A 15,197-nucleotide genomic window follows, 5' to 3' on the forward strand; every position below is an offset into this window, starting at 1 on the left:
CTTCGCAGCAGAAGCGTTGGAGGTTGAGGAAGACCCAGCTCCTAGTGCTTAGGATTTCTACTAGCTATTATGTTAAATAGCTCTTTATTTTGAAAGACTTCTAGCCTTCATTTTTAGCATGATCTGTGTTTTGGAGAATTGTGAACTTGTACTTAAGTTTTAAAAGTTTTCCAGCCAGACTTGGATAACTGTACTCCTTAATTCAATCTATTGTGTACTCTTAACTGCTTTCTATTATTATAATCGATGCATTCTACGTATATACATTGTTATATATTTTGGGATGTCACACATATTGATTTTTTATTTTTTTCTTTGTAAATATAATTAATTTTATTACTTTGGTGATTTTTAAAAAATTACTCATCATAAATACTAGTCATCACAATAAAAAATAATATACATTATAAAATTATTAAAATCTAATTATCTTATTTATAACTTTTCTATTATTTCAAAATAAAAAGAAAATTAATAACATTTTCTATTTTAATAATCAATTTTGTATTATTATAAGAAAAAATATGAACATATATATATATATATATGAATAAACTATATATATTGTTTATACTTATTTGTTGATAAAATATTACAGATGAAATCAGATATTGTAGTGGTATAATTGTTTCTGTTTGGTATATAATATTGAATTCTCTCAGCTGATCATTTTTGGGGTGAAATTAGGTTTTTGTTTCCTAAATGTGTCAAATGTATTTAGTATAGTGACTCAGGGTGGATTGTGATTACTGTAACTAATAATTAGTTTATTTGCTCTATTTTAATTTATTTTTATTTTGTCTAATGATTTAAGATTTTAGTGTAACAAAATATATTAGTTTTATATTATAGAAGTGGGAAGAAGTTGTGTCTTGATATGTTTAAAACAAAAATTTTATTAATAAATATGGTGATTTGTAGTATGTTATATCGATAAAGTGTGTAATCAGATTTAATATTTGGATTTTTATTATTATCTTTTAATTTTAAAATATAATTAAAGATAAAATAAGAATATAAAATATATATACACAGCTATAAGTTTGTTTTTAATTTAAAAATCTGATAAAAAGTAAAATAGAAACATGATATATTAAATGCCATAATCTATTTAGTTATGTCTTGATATAAATATTTTTCTTCTTTTTAATTTGAAAACATAATTAAGAGTAAAGTAAAATAAAAATATGAAATATTTATATATATAAAAAAATTTGTCTTCCTTTATTTTGTTTCCTCCAAAAGTAAATAATTTTGTGAAATATTTTTGTAAAACTTCAGAAAATGGTAATTTTAGAAGTGATAGTAATATAAAAATAATGAGACTCGGTTATTTTAATATTAAATGATTTATTTATAAATAATTTTATTATAAAAGAATTTTATTATTTTAAAACATAGCATCTCTCTATAAAACACCTTTTTAGAGTTTTCTACTTTCTATTTAAGAGTTTTAACTATTGAGTTATCTCTTTGATGATCAGAAAGTGCCTAATCGACCACGATGACAAGGTCTACATTCCTATATGATTAGTTTCTGCAATAGAGCAAGTAAGTTTCAGCTCATTTTTGCTTTGCACTCTTTAATTGAGTCCATGCATAAAAGTTTCCATTGCATGTGTACTTTGACCTTTTCTATGAGTTTCCTTATCAATCTAAGGTCTTAAGGACTCTTTCTTTTTTTAATTTGATGTTTCGTAGGTGTTTCTAGAATTTCCTTGTATTTCAAGCAATTAGGGAGACTTTCGTAGAGTTTGAACTGTCATAGCTCGATATTCATACTAATTCGAATAGTTAAGTCAAAGTATTGTCATGCATCAAGTGTTTGGTTGTTTAATGTAATATGTTTGTTTTATGTATAATATTTACACTTTCATATATATATATATATATATATATATATATATATAATTAATTATTTTTTATTCTAACTTATCCTTGTTTTTGGCTTTGTTTGTGTGTGTTCTCTCTTATGTGATGATCACCTTAAAAGATGTGAACTTAAGAAAGATGTCCTTTCAATCATTTCGACATGAAACAACAAGATAGATAAAGTGTTGTTATCATCTATATTCTTTAGTAGTTTTATTCTACTAAAATAATGTTACAGTTTTCATAAAATTTATTTTAAAATCGTAACACCAAATTTTAAAAAGTCGCATTATCCGCATGGAATTTTTCCATCAGATCAAAGTTCACGATAGTTTATATATTAGAAAATAAAATTTACAATATCACAACGTTTTTAGGTAAAAACAAGTGTAATAAGCTTTCTACTATTTCAAGAATAAGGTTTAACAATAATGAAAATCCGAAAAGTAATGTTACACATATAAACACCACTTCACATACTTCACATTCATTTATGTTTTTATTCTAACAATCTGTTTTTGTCTCAATCAACATTATCTTATTTATATTCCAGCTACTTTCACTTAAATTGATAGAACATGAATCCAAAAACATCTATACCAAGCATTTTCCATGTTAAAATCACCATTTATTTTTTAACCTCAATTTGAAAAATGTACTAAAATTATATAATCTATGAGCTTCTTGCATATAGAATTTTATTATACTGAGTCACAGCATTTATTATTATAACATAAACCAAGAATATAACTGAGGATTGAACATCAACAGTTTTCTGATGCAAATATACATTGTTATTTAACTTGGTCTAATAATAAATTATATTAATTATGTCTCTATGAGTAAGCTCAGTTCAGCACTCATTCCACATGACATGATGAACATTTCAAATCTTCAAGTACTTGATGGCAGTTTGAACATCCTTATCACCCCTGCCACTGAAGTTAACCACAACCTTGGTTCCATTGGGAAGGTTTGGACACACTTTCTCTAGATATGCCAATGCATGAGATGTTTCCAAAGCTGGAATTATGCCTTCAAGTCTTGAAACTCTCTTGAAAGCTACAAATAACAAAACATCAAAAGTGATACAAGGGAAACATTGTTTTACATTAAACCAAAGAAGTATAAACTTATATGCATCTTGTTAAATGCTGGTATGATGGAAAATGGCAAGATGTTGTGTGGTACAATAGGTTTATCAGCACTTTGCTACTACACACTTACACTAATCAGTAACCATAGATGCATGCAGGAGATGTAAGAGATCAACAATGAGATTACATAAAGGACAGTAATTGTAAGTTTGTGACATTGCCCAAGATTAGTAGAGGTCAAAAGGTTGATATGATAATGAAGTTTCTAAATCTCTTAAATGCTAGGGGACTTAAGGGTTAGAGAACAAAGAGGAAGACACTTGAATGGTTTAGCTGATCGGATTCCTATACCTTTTGGCTAGAACAATTGGTATCAACTAGTACAGACATACAGCAACTAGCTCTAGAAATTTGAAACTCCAAGAAATTACAGTTCTAGCCAACACAATGTTTATTCATTTAGTTCCTACAATTAGCAAATTCATGGTTTTGATCCCTATAAAAAATATTTTGTTAAATGTACGTACTAATTTTTTTTATAGCAAATTAGGAATTAAAACAAACAATCATGATATTTTCAAAGACCACAGACATTTAGATTTGAAGCTGTAGAACAATTGTAAGAAACAAAGAAATTAATAATATATGATATTTAACAGAACGGGAAAACAATTTTAGATCATAGAACACACCATTCTATGTAAAACTTATGCAGAATAAGTGCCAAAGGAAACTTAAGATCCTCAGATCAAGATTAGCAGAATGATACAGTAACATGAGTTTTGAACAAGTGGTTGAGATGAAGGAGGGAGAGAAACAAATAATAAATGAAATTCAAACTCTATGCAATTTCTACTTTATACTAAATTTGTATTCGTGTGCTTTACAAAAAGCAGCAAGCTCAAGGTAACCTAACCTTCCAATGCTTCTTCGTCAGTGATGCTATAATATTCAGCACGTCCTAAATCTTTCAAAAAGCTATGTTCGGGACCCACACCAGGATAGTCCAAGCTGCACACAATTTTTGTTGTTGAAAACATAATTACACAATCAGAACAAGGAGAATTGCAAGAAACACAAAACACTGATATAACAAATTAACAGTAAGATGAATTACCCTGCGCTAATAGAGTGAGGCTCAACTATTTGTCCATCAGCATCCTGCAAAAGATAGCTCATAGCTCCATGTAAAACCCCAACTTCTCCTTTTGTTAAAGTTGCAGCATGCTTGCCACTGTCTAGGCCAAATCCAGCAGCCTCCACACCAATTAGCCTAACATCTTTGTCATCGACAAATTCATGGAAAAGTCCCATGGCATTTGAACCCCCACCAATACATGCAATCAGAACATCTGGCTTCCCTCCCCATTTTTCCAAAGCTTGTTTTCTGGTCTCCTTGCCAATCACAGCATGAAACTCTCTGACCATCATTGGATATGGATGTGGCCCAGCAACAGAACCCAAAATATAATGAGTCGTCTCTACATTAGTCACCCAGTCCCTTATAGCCTCTGATGTAGCATCCTTGAGGGTAGCAGTCCCAGAATGAACTGCTCTAACCTATATCAAGAGAATATATCCTATCAGATAGATCAATAAACAAAGACAGATCTTTTGAATTCAATATATAGCAACTAGATTTGGACACACATGAGGTCACATCACAGCACTTTTTACCATGCAGAAAAAGAGCATATAATTTCCCTCAAAATTGTAATAAATCAATCCTAGTGTTTTTCTTTTCATGTAAAACAATCAACAATTGATCTTTTTGGATCTACAATTAGCCACGTACAACTAATTATAATAATACCATACTGATTTTATTTTATTTTTTTCCATTTGCTTTTGACATTCTCTTGTAAGTGTCACTATCTTGTCCCAAATCTTACAGTCCTGCACTTTTATCATGTGTTTTGGCATGATGCGTTCATGCATGTAAAGTACAAAAAAGCTCTCCAGATAATGGCATATACCAACTATGAAGTGTAAGCCATCGGATCAGAAAAAAATGTTAACGAAAATATTTGTAAACATTGGTGTGTAGAAACAAAACCTTAACAAACCATATACTTACAGAATATTCATAAATTAACCTGAGAATAACATAATACAGGTAATGATTGCAAAATAGAACAAAGCAGAATATTCAATTTATTTTATGCAGAAGTCAACATCCAAAAATAATGAGCATAAAAGACTATGGCGTAGGTCTAACAATAGAGAAACAATGAAAAGCTTGTTCATGGAAGCTTCATGTCCCCTATATGTTAAAAGGATAAGGAAACAAACAACAGACTAAAAGATATTTATGTTCAAAACAACACTGCAAATCCACAGTAAGATAATATTTATATATATCACAACAATAAAAATGACATACCTCAGCACCAAGGAGACGCATTCTAAAAACATTGAGAGATTGTCTTTCCATATCCTGTGCACCCATATAAATGATGCATTCCAAACCAAATCGAGCACATACAGTAGCAGTGGCAACTCCATGCTGACCAGCTCCAGTTTCAGCAATTATGCGTTTTTTTCCCAAGCTCTTTGCAAGCAAAGCTTGAGCAACAGCATTGTTAATTTTGTGAGCACCAGTATGATTGAGATCTTCCCTCTTCAGATAAATGTGAGGCCCTTCACCATTAGGCCTCTTATAACGCTCTGTCAACCTTTCTGCAAAATAAAGAGGACTCTCTCGACCCACATAATCTTTCAGGATCCCAGCCAATTCTGTCTGCAATTTGAAACATCTATCTCAGAAAATTTACATTATTTTTCCCCAAGAAACTACATTGCAAGGCCTCTGAATGTCGTAAGCATACAAGAGAATAAGTGACGGGACAGTGTGTAAAAGAGCTACAGAAACTTATTCTTTGTATTATTAAGTGAAGATCAATATGGAGTTCCAAATTGTTTAATTCTGTCACTTCCGTATGAAATTGAAATGGTAAAGACCAAAAAGTGTGCTGAAGGATAAAATGATACACATTCAAAACTTCACAAAAGTGCATATCTCACAAGCTATGTAGCATGGAAACTGACCCGGACCTGGACACTCTGACATGTGTAGTCTCCAAAATGTAAGACACCAGGACACATATCTATATATTAGATCATTATGAATTATCTAATTTAACAACCACTATTTAAATAGCCAAAATCATCTATAAACAAGACTAGTCAAATATAATAATCTAAACATATAGTCACTTAATACAAAAATGAATCAAATCTATCTATCTAATATCCAAAAAGTGAAAAGTAGTGATCATATAAGATTTGTTCCTTATTATAATCATTGTATTTGTACTTATTAACATTATGTTAGAAGCATGTCAAAGAGAAAAAAACGTCTTTTGACTTGTACTGTACTATTCACCGATACGTGTCGGACTTGGAGTGTCCAACACACGTGTCAGACACTGGACACACCATTTGGGAGGCTTGTCCGAGCTTCATAGTTCACAAGCATCAAAATAAAAGGAACAGCACAAAGGAAAGGAAATAAAACATCAAGGTTTCAAAATAACAATATTGAGTGTATGTAACTCTAGGGCGTTCAACAGAAAAAAAAAAGCTAAGGGTTTTAAATTGCTGTCATAGTTTAGTGGCTAACCCTGATCTTGCAGAAATTTGCTAGATAAATACGGCTGATATAGCCACAACTGCGGTTGCAAATACCCCAAAAACCTCCTCGTTGCAATCGCAGTTGCAGTAGCATATCATTTTTAAAAACTTTGCAAAAACTAAGTCTGGGTTCAGTTTCTGGCTATGCCCCCACTTCCGTCATGCCATGGATAGAGGATTCAATTCAACAAACAAAGCAACAATCCCAAACACCCTAAGCTTTCAAATAATCAAAAACAGTTACAATAATCATCAGTTCCACATTTCAACAACCAATTTGTGAGCAATACCAACAAGCATTATGCACAAGGACTAAAAGACCAACCCACATAGCCATAAAAAACCTTCAGCCTAACCGTACATTGCCTGGGATACCCATTTCCGCCAGAACCCACTAAACCACTTCACACACACTCAAATCCAAAAAAAAAAAAAACAATCCCCATTAACGCAAAAGCTGAAAAAGCTGAGCCTGAGTCACAAAACCTGAAACTGCTCATCTGCAGTGAGGGAATGAAAAGCAGCCTCAAGCTCAGTGAGTGCATGCATCAGAGTCTCAGGGACATACTTCCCCCCAAACTTGCCAAACCTCCCAAACGAATCGGGTCTACTGGGCAAAACTGACCCATTATCCAAATTGCGGTGTTCCTCCAGTGGCACAACATAGGAAGGGTCCCTGGTGGCAGAGCAGGACACAGAAGAAGAATAAGCAGAAGGTGTTCTGAAAGGTGCAAACTTGAGCATGTTTGAGGGGAAATGGGAAGATGGGTGCGGCTGGCTGGTAATGGGAAGCACCCTTGAGGAGTTGAGGCCTGTGAATGTCATGGAAGCAGCCATTGACATGGAAAGTTTTTGTTTTCTTTTGTTGTGAAAGAAATTGATCTGGAGTAGTTCTTGGTGGTGGGGTTTAATTTATACGCCAAAAGATTGCAGAGATTTTGTTTGGAACTTTGCTTTGGTGTTTTTGTATGTATCCAGAAACAGGATTCATAGCTATGATTGGACGATAAGAGAAAGAAGATCACATTTCATGCCCTAAATGGTTTTTGACTAATATTAGATTATTTATTTATTTACTATTTACTTTTTCTTTTACCAAATTTGACATCGGTATGGTGGAATCATGCTCTGTTTGTTATAAGATAGACACCAAAAATGGAAAAGATGTTTTTTATTCGGTGAGAAGTGTAGCTAAATTGAAAAAGAAAAAACATATTATTATTTTCTTATTATTTTTAAATATTTAATTAATTTTTATCTCATTTCCATTTTTAGATTCTTATTATTTTAAACATTAATTGAATAATATATTATACTCGCGATTATTTTAAAATTTACGAATACCCATAAAAAATGAAATAAAAATTTATATTTTTTCAAAATAAAATTTAAATAAAATTACAAAAAATATATATAATATAATATAACTTAAATTAAATATAAATTAAAATTTAATTTTAATTAAATTTAACCTAATAAAATATAATTTTTTAAAATTTAATTTAATTAAAAAATATATAAATTAATTTATGTTTATATCTAGGGATAATAACTATCTAATGCATGACGTTATATGGATTTATGTGTAAGGTTAAGTTTTTTTTTCTTCTTTCGTGGTATATATTATATTAAATGAATGATACGATCATATATTTATATTTATTTGACGTATATAATAAAGATATATTAATTCGATTGTTTTGAATTTATATTATGGTTTTCTTTTTCTTAATCTCAGTTTATAATTGTTAGGTATTTTTCCTTTTCTTAATTTTAACTAACTTTCTTTACTCATTGATCATTCCTTACGATATCATTTTTGTATTATGTGGTTCAGTTGTTGATAAAACTTTTATGTTTTTGTTCTACAGTTAGGAGTATCTACTATGCTGTTCTTTTATTTTATCTTATTTAACTTATTCCACCTTTTATTATTTCCCTATAAACTCATTTTCTTTTACTGATTTAATCATCGTCTATTATGATGAGACCAATTTCTATTAAATGGTTGAGTTGTTGATAAAATGTTTATATTTTTATTTTACATTTAGGGGTTTTTATATTATCAATAATTCAATATTAAAAATATGTTTTCTTTTCTTTAATGTTAGTTATCAATAAAGAAATTATAATTATATATCTAACAATAATTAAATAAAAGTCAAATAATTATAGAAAATAATAAAAATAATTAATCAATACAAAATTAATGACCAAATAAAAGTTAAAATAAATTTTGTATATTAATTAATAAAGATGTTTTAATAATTTGATCATAAAAGATAAATCAACCTCCACTCCTTAATCCCATTGTTGGTAGTGAAAATGATATTTGTTTTCTATATCATTAACAATGAATTATAATGGTTTTACATAAACATCAAACATTAAATTATGTTTAGTTTACAAATATTATTTTAGTCTTTAAAATTATTTATTAATATTTGTTAGGTTCAATTTAAAATATCAAGTATTACACACTCATATTCATACACGTCCTCGTATATTTTTAGGATAATAATATTTCAACAAACTTTTGACTCCGTCCATGTGTTAGCCTGTAATTAGTCCAGGTGGAGAAGATTTTAAAAAACTGAAAATGACGTGGAAATTGAAGTGAGAAGGGATTGCAGGGGTTTTCATTTGGCAAACTTCATTTCGGGTTTAAAAAATTGGAAGTTCATTTGCGCGAGAGAAGCCTCGAGATAACGTCCTCCCACCCACGGACCTCACATTCGTAAAAGTCGCCGTTTACCCACTTTGTACCATTCACCAGACCGTCATCGTTCACCGGAGCCTTATCCACCGTTTCGAAGCCGTTCATTGGAGCCTTGTTCGCCACCTTTCCACGTTCCGCTATTTCGAAGCCGTTCACTAGAGCCTTGTCTGCCGCCGTTCCACCGTTTCGAAGCCGTTCATTATAGCCTTGTCTGCCGCCGTTCATCGGAGCATTGTCCGTCGTCGTTCCGCTGTTTTGAAGCACCAACTTGTGTCGAAAACCACCATTGAAGAGGCATAAACACCGTTTGTAAGTTTGTGTGGTTCATTATCGTTATCTTCTGTTGTTTTTATTCAGTGATTTTGAGTTGTTTGAAATATTTGAACTTTTGATTGATCATTTTGAGATTTTTGTGCTTCTTGGGTGCAAAGTTACAATTTTTTGGACGTGTGGTTGTTGGGTTATTTTAACATATCTTTCTATTGATGTTTGTTGTAAAGATAATTTGATTTTGTTTTCTAACTTTGTTTGTTTCATTACATGGTATACTTATTGGGACTGAAGGGAATCCAGGTTATTTGGCTATTAGTAATAGTACCTGTAAAAAGAAACATTTCTTGAACATTATTTCCTGCAGTAGCCAAGACATGATACTTATATTGGTTTCTTGCATTCTCTTAAATTAAGTTTGGTAGACAAATGATGTATAGATTATAATCCACTTGTATTGTAGACATCACTACTATTAAAATTTTAATTTCTTAGATTTCTTAGAAGATAGATTACAACTATTATAATAATGTCCATGTGGTAAATTAACTTTGCTTAACTAACGTACTAGTCATAGGTGTTTTTATTGGACTAAATGTTTGGCAAAGTTGTTGATTCCATTACGGTTGGATTCATATCTTATTGCTATTGCATCTCTTTTTTGAATCTCTTTCGAAATATCCATTTGTTATTAACTAAACTCTTGTATTCATTCATGGATATGTTGTTTGACCGTGCTTATAAAGAACATCTTTTGGAGTAATTTATTGTACAGAAATACCTGTAGCTGAATAAATATTGAGGTCACCATTATAGAATTTTTTAGAAGCATTAATTATGACTAGTGCAGCAGTATATTGATTTGTCAAATATGTTACTTTAAACAAGAGGTATAATATATTTAAATTACTTTTAAAAGGGTAATGTTATCACTTGAAAATGGTTGAGAGGAAAGAGTATAGGAATCTTGTTTTGCCTTTAATATTTAAAAATTATAGGGTTAAATATGTTTTTCGTCCCTTAAGTATCACACGAATTTGGTTTTAGTCCCTACTCGAAACTTTGATGGTTTTTAGTCCTCATTGTTTTGAAACTCTTACTATTAGTCCTTAAAATATGACGACATTAACTTTTAGTAGATGTGACAAACGGCGAGGCCACGTTTTATGCCAGCTGCCCTGTTCACTATCTGCCACGTTGGTTGTTTAATTTTTGAAATGAGATTAAGTATGTTAACTGTGCATTTGGTTGAAGCGCACTTCGTCATCTCTTATAAATGAGATTTTAAGAAGTTGGGTTCTTCTTCGTCACTCTAGTTGGAGGCAAAGAAAGCTGAGGAGGTACATATGAAGGTTGAAGTTCGTCTTCTTGAGGAGGTAAGTTGAAACATTTTGTTTTGCTCTTCTTCGTGTGAATATAAGGATTGGGGATATAGGGTTTGGGTGGGCACGAAAGTTGATGAAGGGATTTCTTTGTTGTAGTGAAATGAAAGGTGATAGTGGAGGAAATGGTTGGACACGAAGGTCAATTGGTTCGGGAAAGTCGCAAAGCTGTGGATCAACTTCACGATTACCATCTAAATTGTGTGGTTGTGGTGAAACATTGTTGCTTTTGAAGGCAACTACCGTGAAGAACAAAGGAAGACTGTTTTATAGATGTAGAAATTGGGCAGTAAATTATTAAATCTTTCAGTTCATGTGCTGAATTTTGTATTAACCGTGTGTTATTTTGATTGCAGAGTAATTCAAGTTGTAATTACTTTGAATGGCATGATGAAGGAGTTTCTGAAATTGAAGGAAGCTTTGCAAGAAAACGTGAAGAACTCGAAATGTGTTTGGAAAATGAAAAACTTGTACTGGATCTAAGGAAGAACGACAAGATGAAAAGGAAATTAGAACAAGAGAAGAAAGTTGGGAAAATGATGTTGTTGTTGTTTGTTTTGTCATGGGCGTTAACAATTTTCTTTTGTATTATGTTTTTGTTGAAGATGAATTGTAATTAAGAATTATGGTTGAATAAAATGAGGTACCTGAGTTTGTCTCCAAATTCTGCTTGACTAAATTCTCCAAATAATTTACTTGTGTTGCCACTTGATGATTAACTTTTTTTCCCTTTAACATTCCACCACTGTTACTGGACTTTTGTTGTATGTTAATAAAGAAAACATTGGGCAGCATAAGAAACTAGAAGCAGACATTAATCCTTGGAGAATCAAAGATAGTTCTCTAAGTAAATGAAAAAACTAGAAGCAGGCATTAAGAAACTACAGAGCCTTCACGCCTAACTAACATTAGCTGAAAACCTTCAGTAAATTTTCCATGCTTATAGAAGACATTAAGTCATCACTAAACATTTTTAAACAATCAATGGAAGATAGTTAACGCTTAATTTTTTCAGCTGTCTTCCACTTTTTACTTTTAAGAATTAACCAAAGGTAGCATTTTTAGCATTCAACTCATTAAAATTAATCATAAACAGCTGCTCATGGTTCACCCACTTCCATCTCCCGGATCTTTAAATATGAACTAAGTAGAGTTTGCCTGCTAAAATTGACTAAGTAGAGTATCTGTATATCTGAACTTGGAATAAATAAAGTTAACTTGGCATAATGAAAAGATGGAATACAACAAGAAGCAAGATATAATATGAAGTGGTCCCATAGTATTAAATAAGATAAGTAAGTTAAGTGGTCCCTTACCACTGACAAAAAATATTGTAATAGCAGTACTAAAGTAAGTTAAGTGGTCCCTTACAATTACATATGATGGTAGATGTTAAAAGCAACCACTGTACCCAATACTATTGTTCCCTAAGTGGGTGACTGTGACTTACAAAATACATTAAAATAAAGGTTTGGCTATAATAAATCTTCAATTGGTACTAGCTTGGGACCCTAGATGTTGTGCAACCAATAGTCATGAGGATGTTCTTCTTCCACCTTGGTGACTTGATGCAGGTCCTGCTCCACTACCACTTTGAGGTCGTCCTAGTTGAGAAGTCCCCTTTCTTGATGTTCCTCCACCTTGTGACGTTGATGGAGCTGGTTGTGCTTGAGAACCTCCTGCAGTGGAAGTTGCCCTTGTTCTGCCAGATCCTCCTGCACTTGAAGTGCCCCTTGTGTTCTGTAAATGGAAGTAAGCAACATTGCAATTATCATAGTGTAAATAATTATGAATGTGCAAATAAGTGAAGTTGTAAAATAGTGATTTTGTACCTTTTTCTTTCCCCTTTTACATGTTCTTACATTATGACCAAATTCATTGCAGCTGCTACACTTCATAACAAGATTCTTCTTTTGACAACTTTGTATGACTCACATATTCATCAGCCTACCTTCTTCTTAGTTTTTTGGGCCTCCCAGGGGGTGTTTTATAAATTGGAGGCAGTAGTGCACCAGATTCGGAATTAGACCACAGTTGTTGTCCATTGATTGGAACAATTTCAAGGCCATAACAAGTTTCATAAGCGTCTTTCTTGTAATAAGGATGTACATAGTCTTCAGAGTTTTCTACTTTGTAATTTATGGCAGCCACAGCGTGCCTGCAAGGTATTCCTACCAAATCCCAAAAGTAACAACTACATGAATGGTTACTTAGGTCAACTACAAATTTATCCATTGTAAACCCGTGAGTGACTTCAAATTTTGCAGCCCCTGCCCAAGTTGGAATCCAATTTCCACTCTTCTCTACTTCCCTATCAAGCCTATTTCGTGGTTTAGGCATCACAACTCCTGTATATGTCTTTGCTTTTTCTCTAAGTGTTGCAAACCTACTCATAATGTAAGTTCTAATCTATGCCATCATAGTTATGATAGGTTTGTCTCTAGCTAGTAAAATTGTACTATTAAATGACTCAGACAAATTATTTATCAAGACATCGCATCTAGGATAACTACTGAATGCATGTTTACACCAACACTTAGTTGGAATAGCTAGCAACCAATTGTAAGCATCAACGTTAACATTCGACAACTCACCCATTTTCTTTTCCCAGTCCTGTTGAAATGTGGCCTTGGCAGCCCCCATCATAAGATCTCTAATAAGCACTCCTCCACCAAATTTCTTCTTGTAATTGTTATACAAGTGCCTTAAGCACAATCTATGTTCCACTCCATCCAAGATGTCATAAAAAATTGTCATTAGTCCCTGCAAAACACAAAAGGTCTTGGTCAATAGTAAATAATGTCACTGCTACGAAATAAAAATAGGAAAACATTATAATGAAAATACCTTTTGTTGATCAGAAATGAAAACCCAACGTTGACAATCAATGCCACCAATATCATCCAGAAGTAGTGTCAAAAACCATCTCCAACTTTCTTTGCATTCATTTTCAACCACAACAAAAGCTAGTGGGAAGTATTGGTCATTGGGGTCTTTACCCACTGCCACCAAAAATTGACCACCATATGTTGTCTTCAGATGACAACCATCTACCCCTATGAAGGGTCTGCAACTTCCTAAGAAGCCTTGCTTACAGCCCTCTAAACACATATAAAATGACCCAAATCTTGGTGGCAAACTTGGTTGGGGTTGATTCACTTTAATTTTAAAGGTTCCAGACTTCACTCTTAGCAATTCACCCACATTATCATATAGACGACCATATTGTCGTTCTCCATCACCAACCAAAGAATCCAAAGCAATTTGCTTGGCCTTTCCAGCTTTCCAAGCAGTTATTCCAACAATGAATGACTTCTTAATGTCATCAATGATTTGGTTGACTGTCATGTTAGCCACATTTACAAACCTGTCTACTAATACTTGTGCAATCTAGTTTACATTTTCACTTTTGTTTCCAAAAATCCTTCCACAACTGTGTCGTCCAACCAAGGTTTTGACCCTAAATGTTTGTTTGCCTCCTACCTTTCTAGCCATAATAAGAAAATCACATTTGTTTTTACAAACTGCCCTTACTCTGTTCAGGTCATTCTTCACAAACTTAACCTCTTTTCCATTTGATACACTATGCTCCATTAGTGCATTTTTAAATTTCTTTAATGAACAGAACTCCATCCCCAATTCAAATATGAAGTTCTTGTTCATATAATCTTTTCTATACTTTTTAAAGTTTCCCTTTTTCAACTACACATCCTCATCACTATCTACATTTAAATCAAATTCATCACTATTGTATTCTTCATTGATGTCATGATCTCCAACTTCTTCATTCATTATAAATGAACCTTCCCCAACATTGCCTCTTCTAGTCACACGTTTATTCTTTTTTCTTCATTGTATTCCACCTATCCAAAACTGGATTAATGTTTCTACGAACTTGGTCCACCCTATCATGCTCAACACCAAACCCATCATCATCATTAGCCATTTTGTCTTCTTCACTGTCATCTAGACATTCTTCAGCTGAAGCTTCTACTTCCCCCTCAACCACATTCCCCTCTTCCTCTTCTTCACAAAGATAATCATGTTAATCACCACCATCACACTCTTCTTCTTCCTCACCCATTTCAACCTCTTCCTGTTCATCACCACCATCACACTCTTCTTCTTCCTCACCCATTTCAACCTCTTCCTGTTCATCACCACCATCACACTCTTCTTCTTCCTCACTCATTTCAACCTCTTCCTGTTCATGACCACCATCAC

General features: G+C 32.5%; 1 protein-coding gene and 1 long non-coding RNA gene across 3 annotated transcripts; one reads left to right on the forward strand and one right to left on the reverse strand.

Annotated features, from left to right (window-relative positions):
• Positions 1 to 2,643: 2,643 nt before the first annotated feature.
• LOC108343394 (tryptophan synthase beta chain 1) lies at positions 2,644 to 7,613 on the reverse strand. Its single transcript, XM_017581649.2, has 5 exons — positions 7,089 to 7,613; positions 5,353 to 5,709; positions 4,087 to 4,529; positions 3,886 to 3,980; positions 2,644 to 2,934 (listed from the first exon to the last, which is right to left on the reverse strand). The coding sequence occupies exons 1-5, from the start codon at positions 7,443 to 7,445 to the stop codon at positions 2,759 to 2,761; spliced, it is 1,428 nt and encodes a 475-aa protein (XP_017437138.1). The 5' UTR covers positions 7,446 to 7,613; the 3' UTR covers positions 2,644 to 2,758.
• A 1,654-nt stretch (positions 7,614 to 9,267) lies between these two features.
• Positions 9,268 to 11,642, forward strand: LOC108342403 (uncharacterized). Of its 2 annotated transcripts, none has more exons than XR_008249729.1 (3): positions 9,268 to 9,630; positions 10,846 to 10,967; positions 11,073 to 11,642. It is a non-coding gene; the product is annotated as an uncharacterized LOC108342403 (long non-coding RNA). The 2 variants fall into 2 exon arrangements; XR_008249728.1 differs by lacking the exon at positions 9,268 to 9,630 and having other exon boundaries at positions 9,637 to 10,967; positions 11,073 to 11,248; positions 11,330 to 11,642.
• Positions 11,643 to 15,197: the final 3,555 nt, after the last annotated feature.

Source organism: Vigna angularis, chromosome 6 (genome assembly GCF_016808095.1).
Source record: "Vigna angularis cultivar LongXiaoDou No.4 chromosome 6, ASM1680809v1, whole genome shotgun sequence".
Lineage (NCBI taxonomy): Eukaryota > Viridiplantae > Streptophyta > Magnoliopsida > Fabales > Fabaceae > Vigna > Vigna angularis.